Source organism: Misgurnus anguillicaudatus, chromosome 18, assembly GCF_027580225.2.
Source record: "Misgurnus anguillicaudatus chromosome 18, ASM2758022v2, whole genome shotgun sequence".
NCBI classification, from domain to species: Eukaryota; Metazoa; Chordata; class Actinopteri; order Cypriniformes; family Cobitidae; genus Misgurnus; species Misgurnus anguillicaudatus.
Window position 1 is genome coordinate 7,803,768 of NC_073354.2, and position 27,381 is coordinate 7,831,148.

The 27,381-nt window shown below is 36.2% G+C and overlaps 1 protein-coding gene across 1 annotated transcript; it reads left to right on the forward strand.

Annotated features, from left to right (window-relative positions):
* Nucleotides 1-667: 667 nt before the first annotated feature.
* Nucleotides 668-26,669, forward strand: ankrd6b (ankyrin repeat domain 6b). The gene is made up of 16 exons (XM_073855723.1): nt 668-820; nt 8,950-9,216; nt 9,635-9,733; nt 12,704-12,802; nt 13,070-13,168; nt 13,879-13,977; nt 14,072-14,170; nt 16,502-16,600; nt 16,997-17,074; nt 19,945-20,043; nt 20,309-20,425; nt 22,044-22,196; nt 22,616-22,768; nt 23,841-23,954; nt 25,189-25,462; nt 25,727-26,669. Exons 2-16 carry the CDS (start codon nt 9,091-9,093, stop codon nt 26,182-26,184), a joined length of 2,166 nt encoding a protein of 721 aa, XP_073711824.1. The 5' UTR covers nt 668-820; nt 8,950-9,090; the 3' UTR covers nt 26,185-26,669.
* The last annotated feature ends 712 nt before the right edge of the window (nt 26,670-27,381 follow it).

Below are 27,381 nucleotides of genomic sequence, written 5' to 3' on the forward strand. Positions count from 1 at the left end.
TATTCAAACCATTAGTGACAAAACCAGTGGTTGAGACTGAATATGTGGGAATATATACATGGGGAGGACAATCTCTAATTTTTCTGGAAAAAATAGTATAAAAAAATTATTTAATTATATATTTAATATTTTCAATAAAAATATGTATATTAATGCACTAGAGCAAAAACTCCAAAATACAGATTAAAGAATGGAAATGCTACAAGCTGAAGACTCTAATTTACAAATCCTTTATATGCAAGGGCTTGCCACATGAATATCAATCATGTAACATGACGTCGGCGAATCTGATTGGCTGACTATCAGGCGTACAGTGTACTATTTCAACAGGATGATTAGCTAAGTGTACTGTGTGCTAAATTAGATATGTATGAGTCTACATATGTATGAGTATAGTTTATATATATATATATATATAAGCTCCACCTGATTAATATTCATGAGCCAAGCCTTCGCCATACTAGTGTAAATCCTGTTGACTGTATTGAAGCGTTTCTTCGACATCATGGCGCTTAGCGCAATATGAGATCAAAGTACCGCGAGAGCAATATATAAGCACACGAATCACCCAATGCTCAAATCGCTCTCGCGGTGCTGTGATGTCATGCGCCGCTCGGTCTGCACAGCGCCGCATGAAGTCCCCCAACGCAGTTGGTCTTGGCCGCTGGATGGCGCATAATCTCACCTCATCGCCTCATTGCGCAGTTTGGATCATGTTTATCAACCGCTCCGCTTTTCTCACGCAGCAATTTCACTAACTTCAGGAAAGATCACTGTAACTGTTTGGAAAAGGAGGCGCTTGTATGAACAACCACAGAGTGTAAGTTATACTTTATTGAATGTTTACGGAGTTTTACTTTATTTGCACAGTCCGCGCTTAGCTGTTTACTAGTCGGTTTATTGTTTAGTTGGTCTCTAATGTTTGGTTTTAGGCGTGTGTGTAGTGTCCGCGAGGCGCGGGTTTGTTTTAATGTTCGTGATTTTAAGATCATTTGAATAATCAGATAGTCAGTCAGTGTGTGGTTGCTATAGGACTTCAAAATCCCTCAGAGGAATGTGGCAGGACACACACATACACACACATAAGTTACCACAGATCTCTGCACAACGTTTAGAGTTTTTGTAGAAGTAATGAGTTGTATTAAAGTTTTGTTTAATTGAAGATGTTCTCAAATGTTTTATCAAACATTTTTGTCCTAGAATACAACACGCCGTGATCCTAACGTTACTTGTTTAATTTGAATGTAGTTATAACCATACTGACTCCAATCTTTAACAAAAACAATAGTGCTAAAATACTAGATTGTTCTTAACGTTCCCTAAACTGAAATAATATACTTGCTTGGAGCCTCCAGTTTCTTTGAGGATCTTGTTGCACTGTTTGAAGCAGATCCCGCCTTAATTTATCATCATTTAACAGGTGTAACAATTACTGTGGTATTTTGGCTGAAATCACAGTTACCATGGTACATTTTGGTGTTTAGCAAATGAATCTTGGCAAAAAAAAAAAACACATGTAATGCATGTTTTATACAGTGTTGTTTGAGACATTTAAAGACTATATAGTAATTTTAAATTAGGAATAGCTTTGCATTTCTTTAATAAAATCATAGTTATTGGTTGTTTTGATGGTAGTTTTTTCTCTGTTGTTTGCTTGATCTTTATTTGAAACCCTTTGTGTGATGGAGGGCTTTCTGGCTCAGATTGAGGGTGTGGTGATATCACACTAATGGTCATCTCAAGTACAGATCATATAACCATTTACTGTCAGATTTAAACCCCATCACGTCAAGATGTTTGGATCAATATCAGTTATTTATATGGGTTTGGCAGATGCTTTTATCCAAAGTGACTTGCAGTGCATTCACTGTATGTGTGATCATGAGCATCGAACCCATGACCTTTTGGGTTGTCTTCCAATTGAGCTACAGGAACACAGGACATTGTAGTTAAAACGTTTTTATTTTATTTCAGTACGAAATATTTGTTTCAGGAAAAGAGAGTTAGGCTTTGATCTTAGTTCTGCTCATGAGAATACAAATTAAATCATGTATGACATTTGTTTATGAGGTTTTTTTTTACATCCATCATCCCTATAATTTTCATTTGTTGGCATGTCTCTACTATATGTAAAAAAATATATTTCTCATTTCTGTCTTTTGGACTTTGCGATGAAATCTGATCGGTGTGTGTTCTTGTTAGGTTTGGTTGGATTCGCCTTGCTGATAAAACTCTGGATCATTTATTAGATGTACCGCATGCCTTTGAGCGACACATATTGAAAAAGTTTCTGGCGAAAGTTCTTGATGAGTTCCGCCTCGAATCCTCTGAATAGAGCTGAAAAGTGAAACTCTTGCTGTACGTCGCCACGAGGAGAAAAGGATTATGACTAACAGATTTGAGGATAAGGTTTCAAACAGGAAAATAATGGAATTCCTGTTTGGAAAAGATGTCTGCAATCTCCACTTTCCTTTCAACAGTAAAAGATAAAACATGGTAAATTACACTGCTGTCAGGTTTACGGATGTAAACTGCTGAAAGGTGCAGGATAGTTTTATTACACAGAAACATGTGGACATTATCACAGACGTGTGTAACATAACCAGACCTGTGTGGTTTACTCTATAGATGACACTCTGTGGGATTCCTCAGGTGTCTGTCTGTGTGGATTTATTTGAAAACCAGAAAATGTCTCATTGCTTTTAAAATTAAGAAGAAATTTAAAATGTAAAATTAAGAAGAAATTATATAACCTCATATTCAATTAAGCATGTTTTTTAATACCAACGTTTCAGCAAAGAAGCCTTTGCAGGGCTCAACATAAAGGACTGCCCGGTGGCCCGGGGCAAGCGTGAGAGACATTCGGGCCAGTAAAAAGTATTGTCACTTGCCCAATCGGACCAGTCCTTCACCCTCAGTCACTAAAATATATTTTCATCAATGTATATTATTATTTACCATCTTGGATGCAGACATTTACTTGGGTAAAACGCAACGAAAGAAACGATGCAATATTTTGCACAGTTTGCTGTCAGTTTACAGGTAAAGCAGAAAAGTTGGGAGCCTTTTTTCGTTGGAACATGTCTGTTGAATATTATGTACAATTATATTTGAGTTTTGAATGTATTATTTTTAAATATGTGGCACTGAATTTTTTTTATTGGGGCCAATGAAAATTTAGCATGGCAACTGAAAACCTGAACCACTGGCCCGAACGGGCCAGTATAAAATCTTATTTGCATTGAGCCCTGCTTTGTCAAGGTACAATGTCTTACAAAATGGAGAGATGGTATAAACAAAGATGGCTATTAATCCCAGGTGGCAACAATAATGAAATTAATATTATCAGACACATGTTACAATGGACTGAACTGTCAATAACCATTTAGTGTTATAATATAGTTATAATTTAGTAATAGAGAACCGTATTGTGTTTTATAAGTCTATCTATTATGTGTTATTGCATTTATTTGCTTATATTCACCTTATTTTTCACGACAACAAGGGCGGCGCCATTTCGCTCATTTTGTCAACGTTCTTCCGGCCGCATAGACATGAGCAGCTGAGGCAGTGACTGAAGGCGACGCGTTAAGCTTAAAAAGCTCACTCGAGCGCCTTTATGTTTCTTTCTAACCAATTTTAAGCCAACTGAGGAACACCCTTATCCCAAGTAATGGTTCGACTACGATGTTCCGGTAACTTTAAACCACGCCGGGTGTTGAAAAGGTGGCCAGTTTCAGGTAAGCTATCTTAGCTAACTTTGTGCTCGTTCGCCTAAAGTTAGATTTGTGAAGTCCGTTCTACAAATACACTTAAGATCAGTAACGTTAGTTTATAAAATGCAACTATTTGAATGGTTTTAATTGTCCACCTATATTTTTATATTTACGATAGTACAACGAGATATTATAGTACATTGCATTCTTACAGTAGCCCACGTGATTCCTACAAGTTACTGAGATTTCAGATGCTAGAATGTCAGTTCATTTCTCATTCAGATATTGATAATGACCTATTAAACAACGTATTATTTAACACTGAAGTTAAAGGTTGTGTGTATAATGTTACTGTCTCTTTTTAATGCATCTCTCTCTTACACACTGTTCTGTTTAAGTATGGGTGCCATTTATATATTAATTCTCATGATGCAAGTTTATTTTAAATACCAACATAAAAATGTTTATGGTTATATTGTTTTCACAGATGCATTGATGTGTAGTGATGCAGTGGACAACTGTGAGGATGATACAATCAACATGTTCCTAAACTGTGATGCAGAAACACAATGGGAGCATCCATCCGTCTCTGACCACAACTACACTTTAAAATCACAACTCAACCTGAAGCAACCTACATCTGATATGGGAAAACAATGGTGCGGTTTCCCGGACAGGGCTTATCCTGGTCCCAAGCTAAAATGCATATTTGAGCTACAATAATTTAAAAACACCTTTTACTGACATACCTCAACATATATAAGTGCCATTGTTTTGTCACAAGATGCGCACCAGTCTTGTTTTTTTGTAGGGTTTGTTTGTAAAAACTAAAATGTCCTAATATAATGAAATCCTAGTCCTGTAAACCCTGTCCGAGAAACTGCTTCAATGTGTTGAGCTGGCACAAATGTACATATCTCTGCTGAGAAACAACCATCTTTGTGTCAGCTTTACAGAGGGTTGATATTGCATCCATTACACAGTCGCCAAGCACTTTACCAGTACATACACCAACAGCTTCCAGATAAACACTTGGGATCAGCTCCTGATGACTCCGATAAAGCTGTGTCTTAATTTATTACAGGGTGGTCTTGCTTTACCTGTTGTAAAGTTACATTAAACCTTCATATGTGATCAGATGTCATGCAGTGATATTAAACATTTACAGTGTGATCAGATGTTGTGCATTTATATTAAACCTTTACAATGTGATCAGATGTTGTGCAGTTATATTAAACCTTTACAATGTGATCAGATGTTGTGCATTTATATTAAACCTTTACTATGTGATCAGATGTTGTGCATTTATATTAAACATTTACCGTGTGATCAGATGTTGTGCAATTATATTAAACCTTTACAATGTGATCAGATGTTGTGCAGTTATATTAAACCTTTACTATATATGTGATCAGCTGTTACCTGTCATGCAGTTATATAAAGCTTTACAGTGTGATCAGATATTATCTGTAAGTAATTTCTTAAACCATATGTGAGCTTTTTAGATTCCACTTAAAAGGATTTAAGTTTCCTGATTTGAAGGAATAAGTGTTGGCAAGTTTGCAAATGAATTCTATCATGGTACCACATAAAAACGAAATGGTTATTGGACTGGCTAAGGTGCACATTTGCTTTAAAAAAGACGAAATCACTGAGTAAATATTGGTAGACATACTTTTAATAATTTTCAATGCTGCACCATCAACTCCTGACAGGACGATGTAATTAAATATGCCAGGTTACTTGCCGCGGCCGCTTCATATCGTCTAACCACGAGACGATTGCTGGGACAATATAACACTATCCGAGCGTCGTATAAAGTTTTAACCGTGCTCCTAATATAAAACATTTACAGTAGTAGCGATATTTGTCATTTCGCTAAAGTTATAGTGAACTACAAACAATCTTCTAACCACCAAACTAACCACCGAATGCACTGTGCCATATTAGCAGCGGAAGTCGGTTGACAAAATGCGGAAGAGCGAAGAATTAAAAAGGGGCGTGGCGGAATAAGGTGAATAGCTTTTTGGCTTTTTGCCCTGTCTGTCGCTGTCTATTTTCTTCATTTTTTTATTAAACTTTAATTTTCTAACTGACTGTGACTGAACTGTTGAATCTTTGATTGTGCATCAATTGTCAGTAATAAGTTTGGTTTTGCGTTTAAGAAATCTCATAAAAGCTTTGCTTTGTAGGATTCACTGACTGTGCTTATGCATGAGATCTTGTATTTTTGGTACCTTAGGGCTGATCAGAGATGACATAAAATGGATTTCAGCCAGAGATGATGTCATTTAATTTGATAAGCAGACTTTTGCACGGTGAACCATTTTGTACATTAGACTCACATTTCTGTCTCTTGGGACGGTAAATGGCATTAGGCTGTTTTTGATGTAGATGTTTAAGGACCGTAATCTAATTATTGGTGCTGGAGTACAGTTGGTTTAATGGACAAACTGAGCATTATCATCTCGTACAGATGCTTATGAATATGAAAAGAGATTTGCATTACTGTTGTGTAGTATAATAGTGTCCATTTTTTTATAGCATGAAATACTTTTGAAAGGTTGACATGCTACATCTAACTGTTTTAAACATGCAACTTTCATCACCTCATATTAATACTTATCTCATCAGTGGACCATTTAAAAAAAAACAAGCGAAATCGAAAGTCGATTAAAAATATAGTAATGAAACACACGCTTACATTTTTACAATCAGGAGAAAATCCTCCAAAAGTGTTCATCTTGTCAAAATCAAAAGCTAAATGATGTATCGAAACAACAGAGATGTCGCAAGCATTCACAACGCAATATGGATATCGCAAAAGTATGTAATGACTGAATAACTTTAATACTTCAAAAGGTTATAATAAATCAAAGATTTAGGTCAATGCAGATAACAGAGAGACTAGTGAGAGATGTTTCACTTTATTTTCTTTCTTTTTTTTTCAAAAGAATGCATCAGATTCTCTGTATGTTGGTTATATAATTTTAATATAATTAAGATTACAAACATAAAGCACAGCTCACAGCTGTATTGCATATGCATTTATTTATTAGTAAATCTCTTTCTTTTATAAAGACTCTTCGGAGATATAAAGGATGTAATTCTAATCTATAGGTACTCCAGATTAACATCAGAAATGCAGAAACAGCGTGTGCTATGTGAGCAAACGATTTTAGTCCAAATACTTTTAACATATTTTCTTCTTCAAATGATGTAATCTTTGTAAGTCAGTGTGTATTTGTGTGTGAAAAGGCCAATGCTTAGATTGTGTTGTGTGTGTGTGTATAGCATGTAAAGAATCTGTGAGACAGGACCGTGTTGCTCTTCAGGATTTGCCTGCTCTTGCTCATCTGTCAGCTTTCCTCTGATTTACAGCCATAGTGCATCTGTGTCCACTTTAGTGCTCATCAATATAACTAATAAATCAATCGTCATTGTTACTTTGAAGTTCTTGACTCGCCGTTTGACAATTTGAGCTTAAATAACTAAATTAAATTGGTGCTGTTAATGTCAATGTAATCGTTGGTTGGAAATGTTATTTTTTTGTGACCACCCTGACCTAGAGATCAGCCTTCTCCATCTAAGTAGATAGGATTGGGTGTTTTATGACTGAAACGGCCAGGAGTGTTACAAACATGACTGTCTGTGCAGTGACTTTCTTGACTTTGAATCAGGTCAACAGATGGGTAGTAGTAAAATGATTGAGACTGATGGGTCAATGTAGTTCTTGTTTAAAGCTTTTTTACTTTTTTGGTAAAAAATAAACGGTAATCCGTTATTGAGCAAGTAAATAAAAATGTTCTGCTTATCTAATCCTGCTTTACAACAGTAATCTTATAATACTAATTGAAGTTGATAAGTTGTGCTGTTGGGTTTGATTTTGCAGGGGAATGTATTGTTTTTCAATTCAATACACGTAAATATAAGTACGTAAAGTAGCTTGCAAATTGCAATTTTATGTTTTAAACAGAGATGGTGATTACAGAAAAGTTACAGAAAGCAGCTTGTGCACAAAATTTGCGCTTCATCTGAATTCGCATACTTCCAGACTATAGACGGTTTCAGCAGTAACAACATAAACAAGCGACTTTCGTGGAAAACACGTAACTTCCTTTTTAAAGTAGTTTATTTATATAACAAGCAAAATAAACAACACATAGATTACCTAAGAAACCAAAACGTTTGTTATTTTTGACAAGGTATTTGTTTAAGAGTTCAGTTTACACTGCAAAAAATGACTTTCTCACTTAGTATTTTTGTCTTGTTTTCAGTAGAAATATCTAAAAATTCTTAAATTAAGATGCTTTTTCTTGATGAGCAAAATGACCTAAGTAAATAAGACTAGTTTTAAGACAAATAATATACAATTTAAATGTAATTGTCCTTAAAACAAGCAAAATTATCTGCCAATGGGGTGAGAAAAAAAATTGTGAAATAAGATTTCTTTTTTCTTAAACACTTAATTCAAGTAAAATTTTCTCACCCCATTGGCAGTTATTTTTGCTTGTTTTAAGCACAAATTCACTCAAATTGTATATTTTTTGTCTAAAAACTAGTATTGTTTTCTTAGGTCATTTTGCTCATCAAGAAAATACTTCTTGATTTAAGAATTTTTAGATATTTCTACTGAAAACAAGACAAAAATACTAAGTAAGAAAGTCATTTTTTGCAGTGTAGCAACTAGTCATACCATTAAACAAACAGAAACTAGAAGTAAAGTTCCGACCAGACATGTAATCGGGTCACCGCGCGTGCGTGAGATGAAACCATCTATATAGTAGGCAAAAATCAGTAGGCGAAGCAAGTAGTATTTCGGAATTCATAATATTCAAAAACAGTATGCAAAAAGTACACGGATGACCTACTTCTTTCGGCTAGATTTTTAAGTGTGCATTCGATGGACGCCTTACTATCCCATGAGGTCACGTGAGCTGAGTTGTCATAAAAATTAAAAAAGTGAATCTACGAACATTTTCTTGGGTTTAGGCAGTTCACACGTACAGTACTTTTTAAAATGTGTTAAAAAAAGGAAAAATGGCAATAATTTTTTACATTTAATTTTTGTCATGTTCATGTTGATGTGATGAAGTCTTTTGAATTATTTCTCCACTTTTCTTCTGTGTCACTGCCTGCCGTCACATCCGCTCTTGGGAAACCCTTGCAGTGCATTTTATGTCTGCTGTTATGACGTTTTTTCACAGTTGTATCATTTCCTTTTTCCTTACAGGCCTTTGTAAAGGACATGAGGGTCAGATCCCTCCACGAGCTGGACATCTATGAATCCTCATTTATCTCATGTAAAGGCAGAGGGACTAATTTCTGCTTCTGACCCTGAACGTTCTCCTCTCCCCAAAGTTTTCTCTAATTCATGACACAGCAGGATGCTCCATCTGTGCGAGCTCTCTCCGAGCGTCTCCTCGTAGCCTCGCACAAGGGCCGAGCTGAGCATGTGGTTCAGCTTATCAATAAAGGGGCCAAAGTAGCCACAACCAAGGTGAGCGATGACACCTGCTTTAGTAAACTGAAGTATGACTGTACACTGAGGGTTTAAACGGTATTATTCAAACAATTAGTTTAGGAATAAACAAATATTAGATATAGGTTACGATTTACATTGAAGAAAAAATATTCTGAACCACTAATCAAATAAACATGGTTGTAACGTTGAACAACTTCTTAGACTTCTTTCATGTCTATCATTTTGACAGACAGGTAGGCTATCAATCAGAGTAACACAACAGTCTCTTACTGTGGTAACATCATGGGTTTATCCTCAACCTGTGAATTACTGTAGATCATCTATATTCACTCTCTGCTTTTATGTAAATATGATAAAAAGATTTTTTCTGATTGACATGTGCAGATTAACTCATAGATTTACAGTCTGTAATATATTGTGTGTATGTTTGCAGAATGGCAGGACACCTTTGCATCTTGCCGCTCATAAAGGCCACATCGCTGTTGTGAGGATTCTGCTAGCAGCTGGTTGTGACCTGGACATTCAAGATGATGTGAGGAAAAACGTTTGCAACAGTTTGTCTTTACTGAACTTGCTTAAACGCAGGCACCTGGCAAATACACAATTGCACAAATGTGATGTAAATGCTAGGGGAATTTGAAGCATTGTGAAGCTCAAACAGTGCTATTGAAAAGTGAATGTTATACAAACATAATTAAGCATGATTTAGTACTAAACTTGACTGATTAAGCATGACACTACCATAATGATAGCATGATTTAGCATGAAGCTAACATAATCAACATGATGTTAGCATGATTTAGCATGAAGCTATCATAATGATAGCATGATTTAGCATGAAGCTAACAGAATTAACATGAAGTTAACATGATATTAACATGATGTTTGCATGATTAAGCATAACAGTAGCATGATTTAGCATGAAGTTAGCATTATGTCAACATCATTTAGCATGAAGTTAACATGATGGTAGCACAATTGAGCACGAAGCTAGCATGATTTAGCACAAAGCTAGCATGATTTGGCATGAAGTTACCATAATGATAGCATGATTTAGCATGAAGCTAACATAATCAACATGATGTTAGCATGATTTAGCATGAAGTTAACATAATGTTTGCATGATTAAGCATAAAGGTAGTATGATTTAGCATGAAGTTAGCATTATCCCAACATCGTTTAGCATGAAGTTAACATGATGGTAGTACAATTGAGCACAAAGCTAGCACGATTTAGCACAATGCTAGCACGATTTAGCACAACGTTAGCACGATTTTGCACAACGTTAGCATGATCTAACATGAACCTAGCACGATTTAACATGATGTTGCCACGAATTAACATGATACTAGCACGGTTTAACATGATGCTAGCGTGGGTTTACACGATGGCAGCACGATTTTACCCAATGGTAGCATGATTCAGCAAAGTTAACATGTTTTAACATGAAGCTTGCATGTTTTAACATGAAGCTTGCATGTTTTAAAGGTGCAGTGTGTAAATTTTAGCGGCATCTAGTGGTGAGGTTGCGAATTGCAACCAACGGCTTAGTCCACGGCTCGCCCCTCGCTTTTGAAACACATAGAGAAGCTACTGTAGCCGCCACTGGACAAACATGTCATCGTCAGTGACAACTTAGTAAAAAAAATTGTCCGTTAACGGCGGAGTCCATGATGTTTGAAAGCCAATGTTGATATTTGAAATCACCTAAACAAACACGCCCCTACCCCAATAGAATCTGGACCTTCTGTTGATAGACCCGCCCCACACATACGGAAACCGGCATTTGATTTGATTTGATTGGCTATAAGTGTGTTTTGGTAGTCGGCCCGTCTCCTTTTCCAACGCGTTTTTCAAACATCGTGGACTCCGCCTTTAAGGGCTTCTGTAGAAACATGGCGGCACAAAATGGCGACTTCTATGTAAGGGGACTCTTGGTGTATGTAGATAAAACAGGGTTTCCGCGGAGTCATAAAAAGTCATAAAACGTCTTAAATTTAATAATGAAAATTTTAGGCCATAAAAAGTCATAAAAACACCCGGATTTTCCATACAAGGTCATAAATTACATTTAGCCACGTCTTAAATTTATATACTCGTTCATTCATTGTTGCCTTTCCCCACAAAAATGCCCTGGCGGCGGCATTCACTTGTTTTGCCTGTTGTAGTTCTGTCTGAGGAATCTGGGTGGGATAATCACAGCGTTCCAGGACTACAAGGTCCATGCGGCAGTGCAGAAAATAGACTTGTCGGAAGTACTTCAGAAACCCGCAGTCCCACACGAACTCTGAACTCTCGAGGGTCAGCTTAGTTTAACTGAAATCTCCGGGTCTATCACAATGGGAAAGTGTACATTTAACGAGCTATGGCTCGAAGACGGTGCGTTTAGTAGTTGGCTCAAACCGTAGCTAACAATCGGTATCAAGCCTATTGCACATTGTGTAAGAAGCAGGGTTCTAAATTAACACCCGCCAAACCGCCAAATGCGGGTTGAAATTCATTTTGGCTGGTGTTAATAAAAACTTACTAGCCAGTTTGGCCGGTGATGCATGAGGCATTGCATGCATGATACATAAAGCTCGTCATTTATCCCTCTGGCATTACTTCCCACATTTCCCATGAACACTGTGCCGTAATGCTCCGTGATGATGTTTCATACGCCAATTGGCTGCGCGCAGTTTGCAGCGAAACCAGGTCATAAATTTAAATCATAGTGGTCATAAAAAGGTCTTAAAAAGTCTTAAATTTGACTGACTAAACCCTGCAGAAACCCTGTAAAAAGGACTCGTTCTAAGGTAATAAACACATAATGGTTCATTATGAAAGGTCTTTATACACCCCTGATAATATGGTTTTGTATATTATTTTGCATTTCTGTCAAAAGATCCTTCTAAAAATTACACACTGCACCTTTAACATGAAGCAAGCGTGATGATAGCATTATTTAGCACGAAGCTAGCATGATTAAACATGATGTTAGCATGATTTAGCACAAAGCTAACATGATTAAAAAACCCAACCCCCATGTCTCTACTATGTACTGATGTAGGGATTTAGGCTTGTGGTTTTCAAACGGGGGGCGGGGCCCCCAGGGGGGGCGTGAGATGGTGCCAGGGGGGCCCAGTTTTATGACATTTTATGAAATACATTAATTTATCATGAATTCTGTGTAAATAAACCTAAAAAAAATAAGGCTACTAACCAAAAGCACTACTTTTTTGTATCATGTATCAGTAACAGTTTTTTTGTTACAAATTTTCTTTGGGGGGCCGCGAAGGAATGCACTGTACACAAGGGGGGCCACACGCTGAAAAAGTTTGGGAACCACTGTTTTTTGGTTGCTAGGGAGTGGCTTGGTTGTGACCAATGATGATACTCCATAGGCTGCTCGCCAGAATGAATGATATAAATCAACCGCCATGTCGATAAAGCCCATGCGAGTGTTTGTTCTGTAGTGTTTCATGTTATGTACAATCATATTTCATCATTGTGTTTTTACCAGGGTGACCAGACGGCGTTACACAGAGCCGCTGTGCTGGGAAACACCGATGTCATCTCTGCTCTTACACAGGAAGGGTGTGCACTAGATAGACAAGACAAGGTAAAAATACTTCTGTTTAATACTATATTGCTTTGAAAAAGTTGTTATAGTGGAAATCTGTTGCATTGCTCTGCATACCTTAACTGTACATGCTTAAATAAGTCAGGGTAATAATGTACAGTAAGATTTCTGGAGTCATACTCCGATTCAATTCCAATGAAAGCATCTCTAACATACGTAAATGTATATCAAGAGCCGACACACACACAGTTTTATACAGAAAGAAACAGAATTTACAGATGATAATGTGTTTCTTGTCTTTCTCAGGATGGGAACACAGCGTTACACGAGGCTGCGTGGCACGGCTTTAGTCAGTCTGTCAAACTGCTGGTGAAGGCCGGAGCCAACGTGCATGCTAAAAACAAGGTAACACTCAATCAATAGCTAGTTTCTAGTACCCTTCAAATTTTGCAAATTGGAATTGCAAATGCGGCCAATGGAAACACTGCAATTTCGCATAAACTCGCATATAGAGACAGAGCGCAGTTATACTAATTTGAAAACCACGCCCACCGGGGGGAAAACCATCCAACCGTCTCCATTGACTTTGTATTGCGAGAGGCTGCTCGCTTTTTTTGGGGGGGGGGGGTCGACAGCTTATGAAAACTTATTTCGGGGTTTTTTGGCTTGTTAGCTGTACACCCTGACACACAGCAGCTTTTAGGCATTATTCTGTTTTTTGTTATAAGCCAGAAATGACAAGGAGGCGGCCTCTCGCAATACAAAGTCAATAGAGAGGGTTGGATTGTTTTCCCCCCTGGTGGGCGTGGTTTTCAAGTTATGACGCGCTGCGGTCTGTCTCTATGTTGCTTTTTTTACTGCCACATTAAAAACTTTCAGTATGATTAATCTCCAAATACATACTTGAGGTGTCTAGGTGGCTGATTTAATTAAAATCATGATTACGTGCAAATGTATTTGTCAAAAGGTGATGTCTGACGTGTGACACCAGAATGATCAAATGACATCGCTGTTAGTCAGTATTAAGGATCTCAAATATCCCTGTATGTGTAATAATGCTGTCAGCTGTCTGGTTAACAGGTTAGGTGTAAATCACAGTATGTCATCTTTCTTAGGCAGGAAACACTGCTCTTCATTTGGCATGTCAGAACGGTCACCCTCAAAGCTCCAAGGTTCTGCTGTTAGGTGGTTCTCGTCCTGATAGTAAAAACGCTGTAAGCACCTCATTTTATTTTCAGTTGAAATCGTTGCATTTTTGTCCTTTTTCTCTCATTCATTCGCTTTGTTTCCCTTGCGTATTTGCTGAAGGCAGGCGACACGTGTCTGCATGTGTCCGCCCGGTATAACCATGTGAACGTGACCCGAGCGCTCCTCGGTGCCATCTGCTCTGTGACTGAAAGAAATCATGTAAGTACTCTCTCTGCATTCACACTAGGGATGCATATCAGGGCTTGACATTAACTTTTTGAGCAACTTGTCCATCGGACAAGTAAATTTGTGTTTCACTTGTCCATGCACAAAAGTCACTTGTCCGGGTAAAGATTTATAATATAATGTATTTTTTGTGTTTTGCTAATCAGTGGCGGAGCAAGAGATTTTTCATAGGGGTGGCCAGGCAGGCAGGGGCCAGCAGTTACTCTGGGGTGGCACATAAAATCTCTATCATCCAACCTTAAAATACTTTTAAGTAATATAGGTGTGTTAATCAGAATAATGTATAACATACAATTGCTACAATACTTGAATTTTATATAAAATGAATTGAGATTGACATACAATTTATATTCATAAGTCAACCTAATGTTTTTTTTAAAACTATTTAATCAAATAAAACTTTTGAAATTTACTTTGAAACCAGGATTTATATCTCCCATTGCTGAAAATACTATAGAGACCAGAAAATCATGTGAATTTAGGCCACTGAAATGTTTTTTACTAAGATTCATTTGGCTGCTTCTTGTTACTCTTTCTGAAGAATGATGCTATATCTGCTGCCTTTCTTTTCATTTTTCCCACATTTCAATGATTGTAGAAAAGTGTCACCTTTATTAATGGACTAATCCGGTCACCCCTGTTATTAAGTGCGAAATGGACTGTTCCAAAACTTTCCGCTAGAGTCTGCGCAGTGTCGGAGAATAAAGCAGGTGAATGATAACGGGAAAGATGAGCGGCTGAATAGTGTAAATAGTTATAGTTTAAATAAGCAGGATTTATTCAAATCAAAGGAGGTTTTGTGGACTGTGCGTGTGCGTGCATTATACTAACCACACATCTATGCACATTTAATAAAGTCAACGATTTGAATACTTTGAGTGAGACATACTTGTTCTAACCGGACAAACTGTAGCCTTCAACCAAACCCGGACTAGCAATTAAAGCAAAATAATAGAAGATTTTTCAATGATTGTCTGACATTAAAAAACACTAAAGCAAAACATTAAAACATTACCATGTTTTAAAAAACTTATTAGAATAAATGTAACTAGATTATCTGTTATATATATATATATACAATCAATCTTAAACCTAGCATTTATGCTGTAATGTTTGTGTGGGATTTTTAATGTACAGTGACGAACTCTGTCAGATTCAAATCAGCTGTCGCGCAGCGCACACACACATAGGCGCGCTGAAAGAGAGATTCTCGTTATAAAACAGATTCTTAAACAAGATTTTAAGCCCAGTATGTGGGTTTACCGAACGTTAGAAGAGAAAAATACGGACTTAAATCAGCTTTTTTGACACACAGTGAAGTCATTTATATTCACGCCGGAGCCTGAAGAAACATCACTCTCCACTCCATGCCGTCCCCCGACTCCCGCCCCTCCGTGTTCGTCTATCAGGTTTAATGCGCGCACAGCTTGTTTAGTAACAGTACATGTAAACGTGTGTGTTGGCGTGCCGCGCTCTCTGTTCAATATTCCGCTCTGTGTTTGCGCTGCGCGTTCTGCTCTGTCGTTAACGGTGGCACATAACGTGAAGTAACATTGATTGAAATTTAACTTGTCCAGTCGGACAACTAATTTTCTCTTACACTTGTCCTACAAAAAATCCACTTGTCCCGGACAAGCGGACAAGCCTTAATGTCGAGCCCTGCATATATCAATTAATCGCGATTAATCTATAGCAGAATAAAAGTTTTTGTTTACATCATATATGTGTGTGAACTGTGTATAATAATTATGTAAATATAAATATGCACACATGCATGTATAATTTTAAGAAAAAAATATATTTATATATTAAGTATTTATTTTTATATATAATATAAATTATACACAAATATACAAATGTATATTCACATGTAAACATTGCTTAAATATATACATGCATGTGTGTGCATTTAACTATACAAAGTTATTATACACAGTACACACACATATATGATGTAAACAAAAACTTTTATTCTGCTATAGATTAATCGCGATTAATTGATATGCATCCCTAATTCACACTGTGCTTATTTGGATTGCCAACTTTCTACCTTTTTAAAAATGGATAGGTGTTATGACGTGGACATTAAATACACTTCAGATCTTTGTTAATTTGGCATGAAATGTCCCAGTGTTTCATACAGTTGACACTTTTCTTCTGTGACATGTTGTTAAATCCATTTACATGTGGTGTTGGTACAGTAGAAGTATATTAAATATGCTACAAAACATTTATCAATATTATTAAATATGTAAAGCAGCACAATAAAACATCATGTCTAATGGTGAAGCTCTTCTGATGCAGGCGGGGGACACAGCTTTACACATCGCAGCCGCTTTGAATCACAGGAAGATCGTACGCATGTTGCTGGAGGCCGGGGCTGACAGTTGCATCAAGAACAATGTGAGAAACATCTCAATAACTCATTGAAATAGTGCAGGCTTTGTGATCACAATAATTTCACAGTTGTGAAGTGGATTTGCTTCAAGACTACAAAAATCATTTTACATACAAAATATTGTGGTCAGCACAAATTGACCACTGTTATGTATTTTACATGGTTTTATTTGTAGTTTTTGTTGGCATCAGGGTAAATGTTTTTGCTTTCATTAAATTACATGAATTTGTGCCAACAATACAGTAGTTTAATTATGCACCACGACCCTTGACATCAATGATCAAATATATGGATCAAAGAGATGTGTCATTCATTGCTCACTAATTTGTTTTTGTATGCTAAATATGTGCACACATGTGTTTCTGTGCCCATGGTACTTAGTTGTGTTTGTGTTTGTAAAGGGGGGAGAGACGCCTCTGGATCAGGCTCGAGAAAATAACAATCCAGAAGTGGCACTGCTGCTAACCAAAGCCCCACAGGTGACCGATCACACACAAACACATACTGTACATGCACTTTGCACACACAAATCTTGCTCCTGTATAGCTCACTGGTAGAGCATTGCGTTAACAGCGCAAAAGGTCATGGGTTTAAACCCAGGGAACATACACATTGATGTGTGAAATGGTACACAAACTAAAAAAATGTGCAGCTTTCCAGGTGAAAAGTAATTCTATTAAAAATATACTGTAATATATTTATACTGTAATATAATGTACTAAGTATATTTTCTACATTTTGTACTATTTTCTTCAAATCCAAGTATAGTTTAGTGTATTCAATTATGTATTAACTTCAACTTAACATCTATTTGACTACACTTCAACTTTTTTTAAACTTCAAGTGCATTAAAATACACTACTGAAAATCAAGATTCATGAGAAATTAAGCACACTTACAGTACAATTGCATTGTATCACCATTCTAATGGAAATACACTTAAAGGAATATTCCATTTTCTTAAAAGAAAAATCCAGATAATTTACTCACCACAATGTCATCCAAAATGTTGATGTCTTTCTTTGTTCAGTCCAGAACAAATTATGTTTTTTGAGGAAAACATTGCAGGATTTTTCTCATTTTAATGGACACCAACACTTAACACTTAACTCAACACATAACAGTTTTTTTTAACTGAGTTTCAAATGACTCTAAACGATCCCAAACGAGGCATAAGGGTCTTATCTAGCAAAACGATTGTCATTTTTGACAAGAAAAATACAAAATATGCACTTTTAAACCACAACTTTTCGTCTAGGTCCGGTCCAGCGCGACCTAACGTAAATGCGTAGTGATGTAGGGAGGTCACGTGTTACATATATAAAACGCACATTTGCGGACCATTGTAAACAATAAACTGACATAAAGACATTATTTAGTATCATTTGACATACAACAACGTAGAAACGGTCCTCTTTCAACACACTTGTAAACACTGGGGCGGAGTTTCGCGTTTGTCTTCTGTGACCTCTTGACGTCATGACGTATTGCGTGGGGTCACCCTGGCACATCACGACCGGATCTAGACGAGAAGTTGTGCTGTAAAGCTGTATATTTGTTATTTTTCTTGTCAAAAATGACAAGCGTTTTGCTAGATAAGACCCTTATGCCTCGTTTGGGATTGTTTACAGTCCTTTGAAACTGCATGAAAACTGTTAAGTGTTGGGGTCCATTAAAGTCCATTAAAATGTCCTTTAAAGTCCTGCAATGTTTTTCTCAAAAAACATGATTTCTTCTTGACTGAACAAAGAAAGACATCAACATTTTGGATGACATGGTGGTGAGTAAATTATCTGGATTTTTCTTTTAAGAAAATTGACTATTTCTTTAAGGCATTGCAGCGCAAATTATAGTTGTTTTTAAGTACATTTTGTGCATACACTAAAAGTATACTTTTAAAAAGTACACATTAAATATTCTTTAAATAAAGCACAAGTAGTAGAAGCAGACTATGGCAAGCCGTTTTAACTTTTATTCATTGTGTTCTTGATATCAACAATTCAATTTTCACTAGTTAAAATTTTGATTCTTGACACCAGAAATTACATTTCTACTAGTAACAATGGCAATTCTTGATATCAACAATTACATTTCCACTAGTAACAATGGTAATTCTTCATATCAAGAATTTAATTCTTCATATCAACAATTCAATTCTTGATATCAACAATTACATTCTTGATATATGTAATTGTATTTTCACAAGTGAAATATCACCATAGGCTACCATTCAAATTCAATTCTTGATATTAAGAATTACATTTCCACTAGTAACAATGTTAATTGCTGATATCAACAATTCAATTCTTGATATCAAGAATTAAATTATTGATATCAACAATCGAGTTCTTGATATCAAGAATTCAATTGTTACTAGTTAAAATGTTAATTCTTGATATCAATAATTTGATTGTCACTAGTAACAATGTTAATTTCTGTTATCTGAAATTGTATTTCTGTTATCAATATCATTTCAGATATCTAAAATGACTTTCTTACTAGTAACAATCCCATTCATGATATCAGAAATTAAAATTGTCACTAGTGACAATCGAAGTATTGATATCAAGAATTAACATTTTAACTAGTAACAATTGAATTCTTGATATCAAGAACTCGATTGTTGATATCAAGAATTGAATTGTTGATATGAAGAATTGAATTGTTGATATCAAGAATTAACATTGTTACTAGTAGAAATGTAATTTCTGATGTCAATAATGAAAATTTTAACTAGTGAAAATTGAATTGTTGATATCAAGAAAACAATGAATAAAAGTTAAAACGGCTTGCCATAGCAGACTTGTTTTATACTCTGGTACTTCAATCATATTTCTAATACACTAAATTATACTACTTTTTTACCTGGGTTGTAATTCACTTTTAGTCACTTTGGATAAAAAGCATCTACCAAATGCATAACTGTAATTGTAAAATGTAATGTAAACATACACACAGATCTGCTCTGTTCTCCAGATTTTATAACAATTAAATCAATTCATGTCAATTGTAACGCGTTCATTTGGTTCAGATGTAACAATGAGGTGTGAAACACGCCCGCTATCTTTTTCCAGCAATTCTATGTTCTATGATGTCCCAAATCAGATGGAAAAAATCTGATGGAAATGTTTGACTGCTGAGTCTGCATTTTCATGTAAATGTTAATCTATCACGACAAACTATATATTGTTGGAAAGGTCTAAGAATGTTGTTTTCATATTTCAAAACCTTTTAGCAGTAATAATAATGCAGTAACTGTAATTTATTCATTTGTGACAAGAGTATGCATCAAACCTCACAGCAAACCAACACAAACTGGTGTCTTTGTGATGTCTGTATTGTCATGTAGAGCTTCACTCGGGGAAGGACGGTGAGGAAGAGGAGGGAGAAGATAAAGACAGAGGGTCGAGCGCAGTCGGTGCCACGTGAAGAGATATTACATAGAAAGGTGAAGGCTAACTGGATACATTCAGTTAAATATCATATTTTGTTTGCTTCATATTGTTTATAATCTTACCCATTTGTTTTCAACAACTGTCACATCATCACACAGTCACGAATGTTTGCCACACAACATTTTAACACAACTATACTATAATTTTACCAATTTTTTACAAACACAACCTATCCTATGATTTATGTACAGTATTGTAAGTGCTGTACTCTTACTGTTAATATTAATAATGTGACTACACTTTTGTGTTTGTGTCTAGGACAGTGAATCTCTCGCTAATGAGACTCACGGCAGTGACGGTTCTCTCCGGCACAATGACAGCATGTTGACCTCAGAGGCACGAAACAAAAACCATGAGAATAAAGTCAAACAGAAGGTACATATAGACTATAGATCTCAACTTAGTGCTTAGTGCTTAGTGCTCACTTAGTGCACAATATGTAAGATTTTTGCATTAGGGTTGTGCCGATAAACGATTGTAATTGTGCACTCCACCTTTAATGTTTTTAAAATAGATTTAAGCAGACTTAAAATAATATGTCTTCTCAACTAAGCCCAAACAAGAATATTGGTTTAACTTATATGTTTTTGCCCATATTTCATTAATTGGGTTTTATACAATATAATAATTTGGAAAATCATATTTAGCATTTTTTTCAAAGTATTAAAGTATCTTTTGACATTTTTATTTCATTTAAATATAATAACATCCACCTATAACTGTTTAGGGAAATATACAATTTGTAAACTTTAACAAACTAAAACAAAAATGGCATGTGCATAATAATTTGGATTTGCAATCTCACAGGCTGAAGATAAGATGATCTCAAAATGGCCCTTATGAAAGGAAAATATATTTACCAATATATTATATATTGGCAATTCATGGAATAATATATTGATGGGACATATATTCTATATATGTGTAATATATTGCAAAATATACAAATTATTGCCGCTTTCAATATATTGCACATTAATATAATATATGTGTTTATATATCTAAAAATATATGCAATGTTATATTTATAAATATCCGCAATATTGTATTCCGATTTATATGCGTAAATCTATTAACAATAAATGTACAGATATAGGGTCACATGTATGTTTACTATATGGTAGAATATATTTCAAATATATTTTAAATTATATGGAAATATATACATGACAAACTATTACATGTAAAAATATAGTGCCCTTTTTGTTCTTGATTGCAATACATTTTGTATCATATATACATGTATGTATACTGCAATATATTGGAAAATATAAATATTACATCCCATATATGTGAATATGCCTAATATATTACATGATATTTTCCAATATACTGCAATATATTTTTGTTTTGTAAGGGGGGCATATCGCCCAACACTATTTTGCATAAAAAAATCCATAAATTACTAGCACAGTGTTATATATTTTATCAACATGTGTATATCTAATTGCGATTTTTCTGCCTGCGATTTACGGTTTAATTTGGTTAGAGATGCAGTGTGCATCTGCCTTTCTAGTTGGCTAGATTTACTGATACTGCTTATGGGTCTGGTAATTTAACTGTATTCTTATTGGTGCTTTTTGATTTTGTTTATGATAAAAAAAATTAAGAATACAATTAACATAATTATATTTATATGAAATATTATTAGATTAGATTCTTTATTGTCATTACAAAAGTACAGGTAAATTAATTTCTTTACTTATAAGTGGTTTGTGGCCTAGTTGTATTTTAGTTTGTATGGTTAATGTCAGCATGATAACGTTTGGCCCCCAGCCTAAATGGTTCTTACATCTCTGTGGTAGATAAAGAATAAAACTCCCATCTGTTCCACGCTCTTCAATAATGACGTAAAGCTATGGCTGTTGTTGTTGTTTAGCGACCTCTAGTGGTACAAATTTAAAATTGTGCCTTTAATGAATGAACAGTGCTTCAAGCATCTGTGCGGTGGCTTTCTCATGTTTAATGTGTTGTGTAAATGTGCTTTTTGCAGCTCTCGCCATCAGACGCTCTCATCCGAAAACACAAACACGGTGATGCTAAGAAGAAGAGTAAAGCAGAGAGATTTCCATTGACTCCTCCTCATAACCATAAGGCTTATCAGCTGTATACTCTCTACAGAGACAAAGATGGCAAGATCATGCAGGTCTCAATACTTGAAACAGATTCAACTGTTGTGATTATTTTATTGTTGCTTAAGTATTGTGCATGACTTGGTAACATTACATGATGATTTTAAACACATTTTATATGCTTTATAGGTTTCACTTCTGCCTCCTTTGACATTTTATTACTGATTTCCAAACGTATATACCAAAATAAGTCTAAGGTTTAATGTTTTATATAAAAAAAAATAATAATAATATCAGATTTTGAGTCATTTGCATTGGCTGGGTCCACAATGCATACAGTTAAACATGCTAAATATATTAATATAAATATAGCTTTTAGTATAAGCTCAAGTATAAAACAAACAGAAGTTGATGTGAAATAATTATACAGTCTAATACAGATAGTTGATTTATTATTTATTATTTTCTCTTGTGTTTTATTGACACGTTTTAGGCACCGTTGAACGGCTGCAGGTGTGAACCTCTCATCACTAAACTAGAGAATCAACTGATGGCCACTAAAGAGGAGATGAAGTGTGAGATTCAGACAGTACAAGATCTGATGAACAGTAAGATCGGCCAACTGGAGCGCAGCAACAAACATCAGGTGCCATACACAACCAACACGACTTTGATCACCAAATAATATCAGCTTAGATTTATTAACCAGGTGTTTTTATTATGGTCTAAACCAGTGGTCTCCAACGTGGTGCCCGTGGGCATCAGGTTGTCCGCACAGAGTCTGTGAGTTGCTGCCAAAAAGCACATTCCATTAATCGCCTCAATTTTAATATTTATTAATTACATATTTTTTACATTAGCTTGGCTTCTTTTATGTATGTTAACATTTTAAACAATGATAAAACATCAACAAGTAAAACAAAATGGTGAAACAAAAAGGTTTTGAGTAGACTACATAAAAAAAGCAGCCCTCCAGATTCATTGTGGTAGCCCTTGCTCACAAAAAGGTTGGAGACACCTGATCTAAGCCATTGGTCTTCAACCGGGGGTCTGCCAAATTATGTTTAATCACGATCATTTTTATTACAAATGTAAAACATGTACAAAACGTTTCAACCAATGCGCCCTTTAAGTTGCGCACGTGCGCGACAGCGTATGCTTATTGAAAGTCCCGCGCAGTGCAATTTTAAACTACGGACAAAAACAAAATTTCTACAGACGAAGCGCTCACTCAGGGACAGGAAGCAGCAATAGCGACAGAAAATGTAACTAAATCTACTTTAACAATGAAAAGTACAACAACAGCATGCATAATAGTGCTAATGTACTATCTTATTATCGTATTGCTGTGTGACAATATGTTTATTTCTATTTATAAAACAGTGAAGAAATTACTGTCACAGGAAAACCTTTATATTCGCTCTTATCATGCTCAAAAATGCTCAAGTACAGGGAGACTTGATAGTTTTTAATGAAATTTTGTGTATATTATTCATGCAGTATGTGATTAAAGTCCATGTCCCAAGTGGGTGTGGTTTCAGCATAGACTTTCGGGCACGCCCCCCAAAGTTTGAGACAAAGAGAATCACGCTTATTTTTCCAAGATTTCATTTTATTTATTTACTTGCCGTTTTTTATCATTCAAAAGGTCATTCTTTTATCATTCTTTTTACAAGAAATGAAATTGACTGAATTTGTGTGTGTGTTTGATGTTTCAGATTCAAGCTCTTGATAAGATCACTTCAGAGAGAGTGTCTGCCGAGAGGATCGAGTGTTTACATCGCATTGACAAGAGAGCCATGCAGGAACGACTGGAAGGAGAAAAGAGACGGGTAACATTCACCACATCTACATAAACACAAAACATTTTTTACACATGTTTATGTACATCCAGACACGTTGCAGTCACAAAATAAACTCCACAGAATGATTGGGTCTTTATTCTGGAATAACAACCGACTGGATATACATTAAAGGATTAGTCCATTTTCTTGGAAAGAGTCCAGATGGTTTGCTCACCACCATGTCATCCAAGTGTTGATGTCTTTCTTTGTTCAGTCATGAAGAAATTGTTTTTTGAGGGAAACATTCCAGGATTTTTCTCATTTTAATGGACCCCAACACTTAACAGTTTTAATGCAGTTTAAAATTGCAGTTTCAAAGGACTCTAAACGATCTCAAACGAGGCATAAGGGTCTTATCTAGCGAAACGATTGTCATTTTTGGCAAGAAAAATAAAAAATATGCACTTTTAAACCACAACTTCTCGTCTATCTCCGGTCCTGTGACGCGCCAGCGTGACCTCACGTAATTGCGTAATGACCTGGAAAAGTCACGTGTTACATATGAAACACACTTTTGCGGACCATTTAAAACAATAAACTGACACAAAGACATTAATTAGTATCATTCCACAACGACGTTGGAACAGTCCTCTTTCTCCACACTTGTAAACACTAAGGCGGAGTTTCGCATACGTCATCCGTGACCTCTTGACATGATGAGGCATTGCGTGGGGTCGCGCTGGCGTCACAGGAACGGAGATAGACGAGAAGTTGTGGTTTTAAAGTGCATATTTTTTATTTTTCTTGTCAAAAATGGCAATCAATTCGCTAGATACGACCCTTATGCCTCGTTTGAGATTGTTTAATGTCTTTTGAAACTGCAATTTTAAACTGCATTAAAACTGTTAAGTGTTGGGGTCCATTAAAGTCCATTAAAATGAGAAACATCCTGGAGTGTTTTCCTTAAGAAGCATAGTTTCTTCTCGACTGAGCGGGGAGGGACGTCGACATTTTGGATGACATGGTGGTGAGTGGGTTGTCTGGATTTTTTTTGGGAAAATGGACTAATCCTTTAATCCACTTATACATTAACTATTCCATGCAATAATACATAAACCAAAGTTATCAAAATAATTCTGTAAAACAAATAAGAGTTCAATATTTGATATAATAAATTAAACATCTATAATCTTAGTATGATTGCTCATGTTTTCACTTTAACAGAGGCTAATTTTTTATTTTTCTACCCATATCTCTCCCTCTCTCTCTCATCTCTCAACAGGCTTCTGTGGTGAATGATCTTAAGAACTGGTGTCTGTCTAAGATCCAAAGTTTGGAAACGCGTCTTACAAGCGATCGCTTTGACACTAAACTGCGGCGCTGCTCGTCCCTGAGCGACACGCGTTCAGATTGCGATCATGCATCTGGAGGCGGAGCTCAGCGCTGTCAATCAAACCAGTTGGAAGAGAAAGAGGGAGGTGGGACTGCAGCCGTGACCTCATGTGCTGAGGACGAATCATCCAGTTATTATGTGATTGAGGTGGACATCTCATCTGGTATGAATCTTTGACTGCACATTCATCTCTGTCTGACTGTGTCTCACACACACTTGTTCTGTCTTTCTTCTCATTGTATAAGTGCTGTGTAAGGTTGGGTTATTAGGAGAATATCACCAAAATCTTTTGAAACATATTAATATTCGGTTTTCTATCCAGGGATGCATCAATACAAAATTTCTGTGCCAATACCGATATTCGATTATCGATGCTAGTTGATACCATTTTTTTACAAAACAAAATCTTTTCTCTTTGTCTTTTAAGATGACAAGCAACCATCCTTGAATCAGTCTGCACCTCAGTCTCCGTGTATAGTCCGACCCAAGCAACGTTCACGAGCCTGCAGTGACCCTCACGGAGCACAAGATGAACTGCAGGACTCAGGTTTGGAAATCCGAGCCGTTCCCGATCTGTGCTGCGAGCAGAAACGTGTGCTGGATCACAGGAACCTGAAAAAACGCTCCCAACAAAGAGCGAAGACCAAACCGGACACTCCGACCTCAGCAGGAGAGCAAGAGAACGTGCACGCGCTCGAGGTGACGCAGTACTTCTTTGAGGCCGTGACTCTTCAGATGGAGCGCTGGTATGAGAGGAACATCGAGCAGGCACGCTGGCAGGCCAATCAGAGAGCCCGAGCTGACAGAGCCGCCCTACTGGACAGAATCACTCATTTAGAGGATGAACTCAAACTACTGAGAACTAACAAACAAGAGGAGAGCTAGTATATGGATATAACACTGGTGTAGTAGACACTGTATCACATGAAGCGAGCTAAGATCAATAACACATCTGTCACAACTCCCGATGCAAGCACACAAAGTCGATTTCAAACCCCTGAACAAACATTTGTGTTCGCATTGGGTCTTGCAGGTTTTGGAAAACATATGGTTGTTAAAAACAGTGGGTGTGTTTATAGCATATACTGTAAAAAATATGGACGACGCCCGTTCACTCTCTTCCATTGGTGAAAAGTGAAGCCGTCAGTGTCCCGATACGGTGCTGACATCTTGGTTCTTGAGTCTGCACAGTAGCGATTTCGGGAGCAGGAAGCCCCGCCCTCGCTCTCGCAGAATGTGCATATCACAGCTGTCAATCATGATGTGACACCACCGTTTTTCATATCATTAAATAACTAACTAATAACAAACTTATTTTAAAAACAAACGTTTGAATTTACATCAGCGTGATAAAAACTACATTAAATGACGAAGATAATTGAAGTTTAATTAAATTGTTTAGTTGGTCTCAAGTCCCATTGAATAACATGGGGAGGCGGGTTTATGACCTATACTGGGACCAGTCAATGGGGGGCGATCGAGACGTTTCGGCTTCACTTTTCAGGGCTTGTGCGGCACGCTTGGTTCATAGTGAAGTACCTAATGTCACAGTTTTAACATTTTATACAGTTACATACATTCAGATAGAGAGAGACTGCGTCGAGTGTTCATGCTCATGTGTATATTTGAATTGGTTTTTATGTATTTTCAAAGGCTCAAAGACTGGAAACATTTAAGAAAATGAATCACAGCACTGTGATGTTAACAAGTATTATTTTTTACATTTTCGCCATTTGTTTAAAGATTAGAAATTCTAGAAATCAAATATCCTATGTTTAATAATTTTGATCTAGTATGCAGCAAAAAGTTATTTACATGCCATGAAAATGTGTTTTTAGGCAGAATTACATAGATTAATGTCATCTGATTTCACATTATAGTTCATAATTGACACTTGTTGGTTGATAAAATGCCAAGAGTTTAGTCTGTACATCTTTGTCAAATTACCTGATGATAAGAGGGTGAAAATTTTGCCATTTTTCATTCATTTCTGATCGAGTCCTGCTGTACATTTTCTGTATAAATGTCTTTGTTTATTCAGAAATATGTCCCATTATAGAAGGTTGTACTTTATTTCAAAAC

What these genes read in the sequence shown, in the direction of transcription:
- ankrd6b (XM_073855723.1), top strand. Translation starts at nt 9,091, where the DNA reads ATGACACAGCAGGATGCTCCATCTGTGCGAGCTCTCTCCGAGCGTCTC. An exon ending in AAGAGATATTACATAGAAAG is followed by an intron (nt 20,044 to 20,308) that starts GTGAAGGCTAAC and finishes GTTTGTGTCTAG; the next exon opens with GACAGTGAATCTCTCGCTAA. An exon ending in TGGAAGGAGAAAAGAGACGG is followed by an intron (nt 23,955 to 25,188) that starts GTAACATTCACC and finishes ATCTCTCAACAG; the next exon opens with GCTTCTGTGGTGAATGATCT.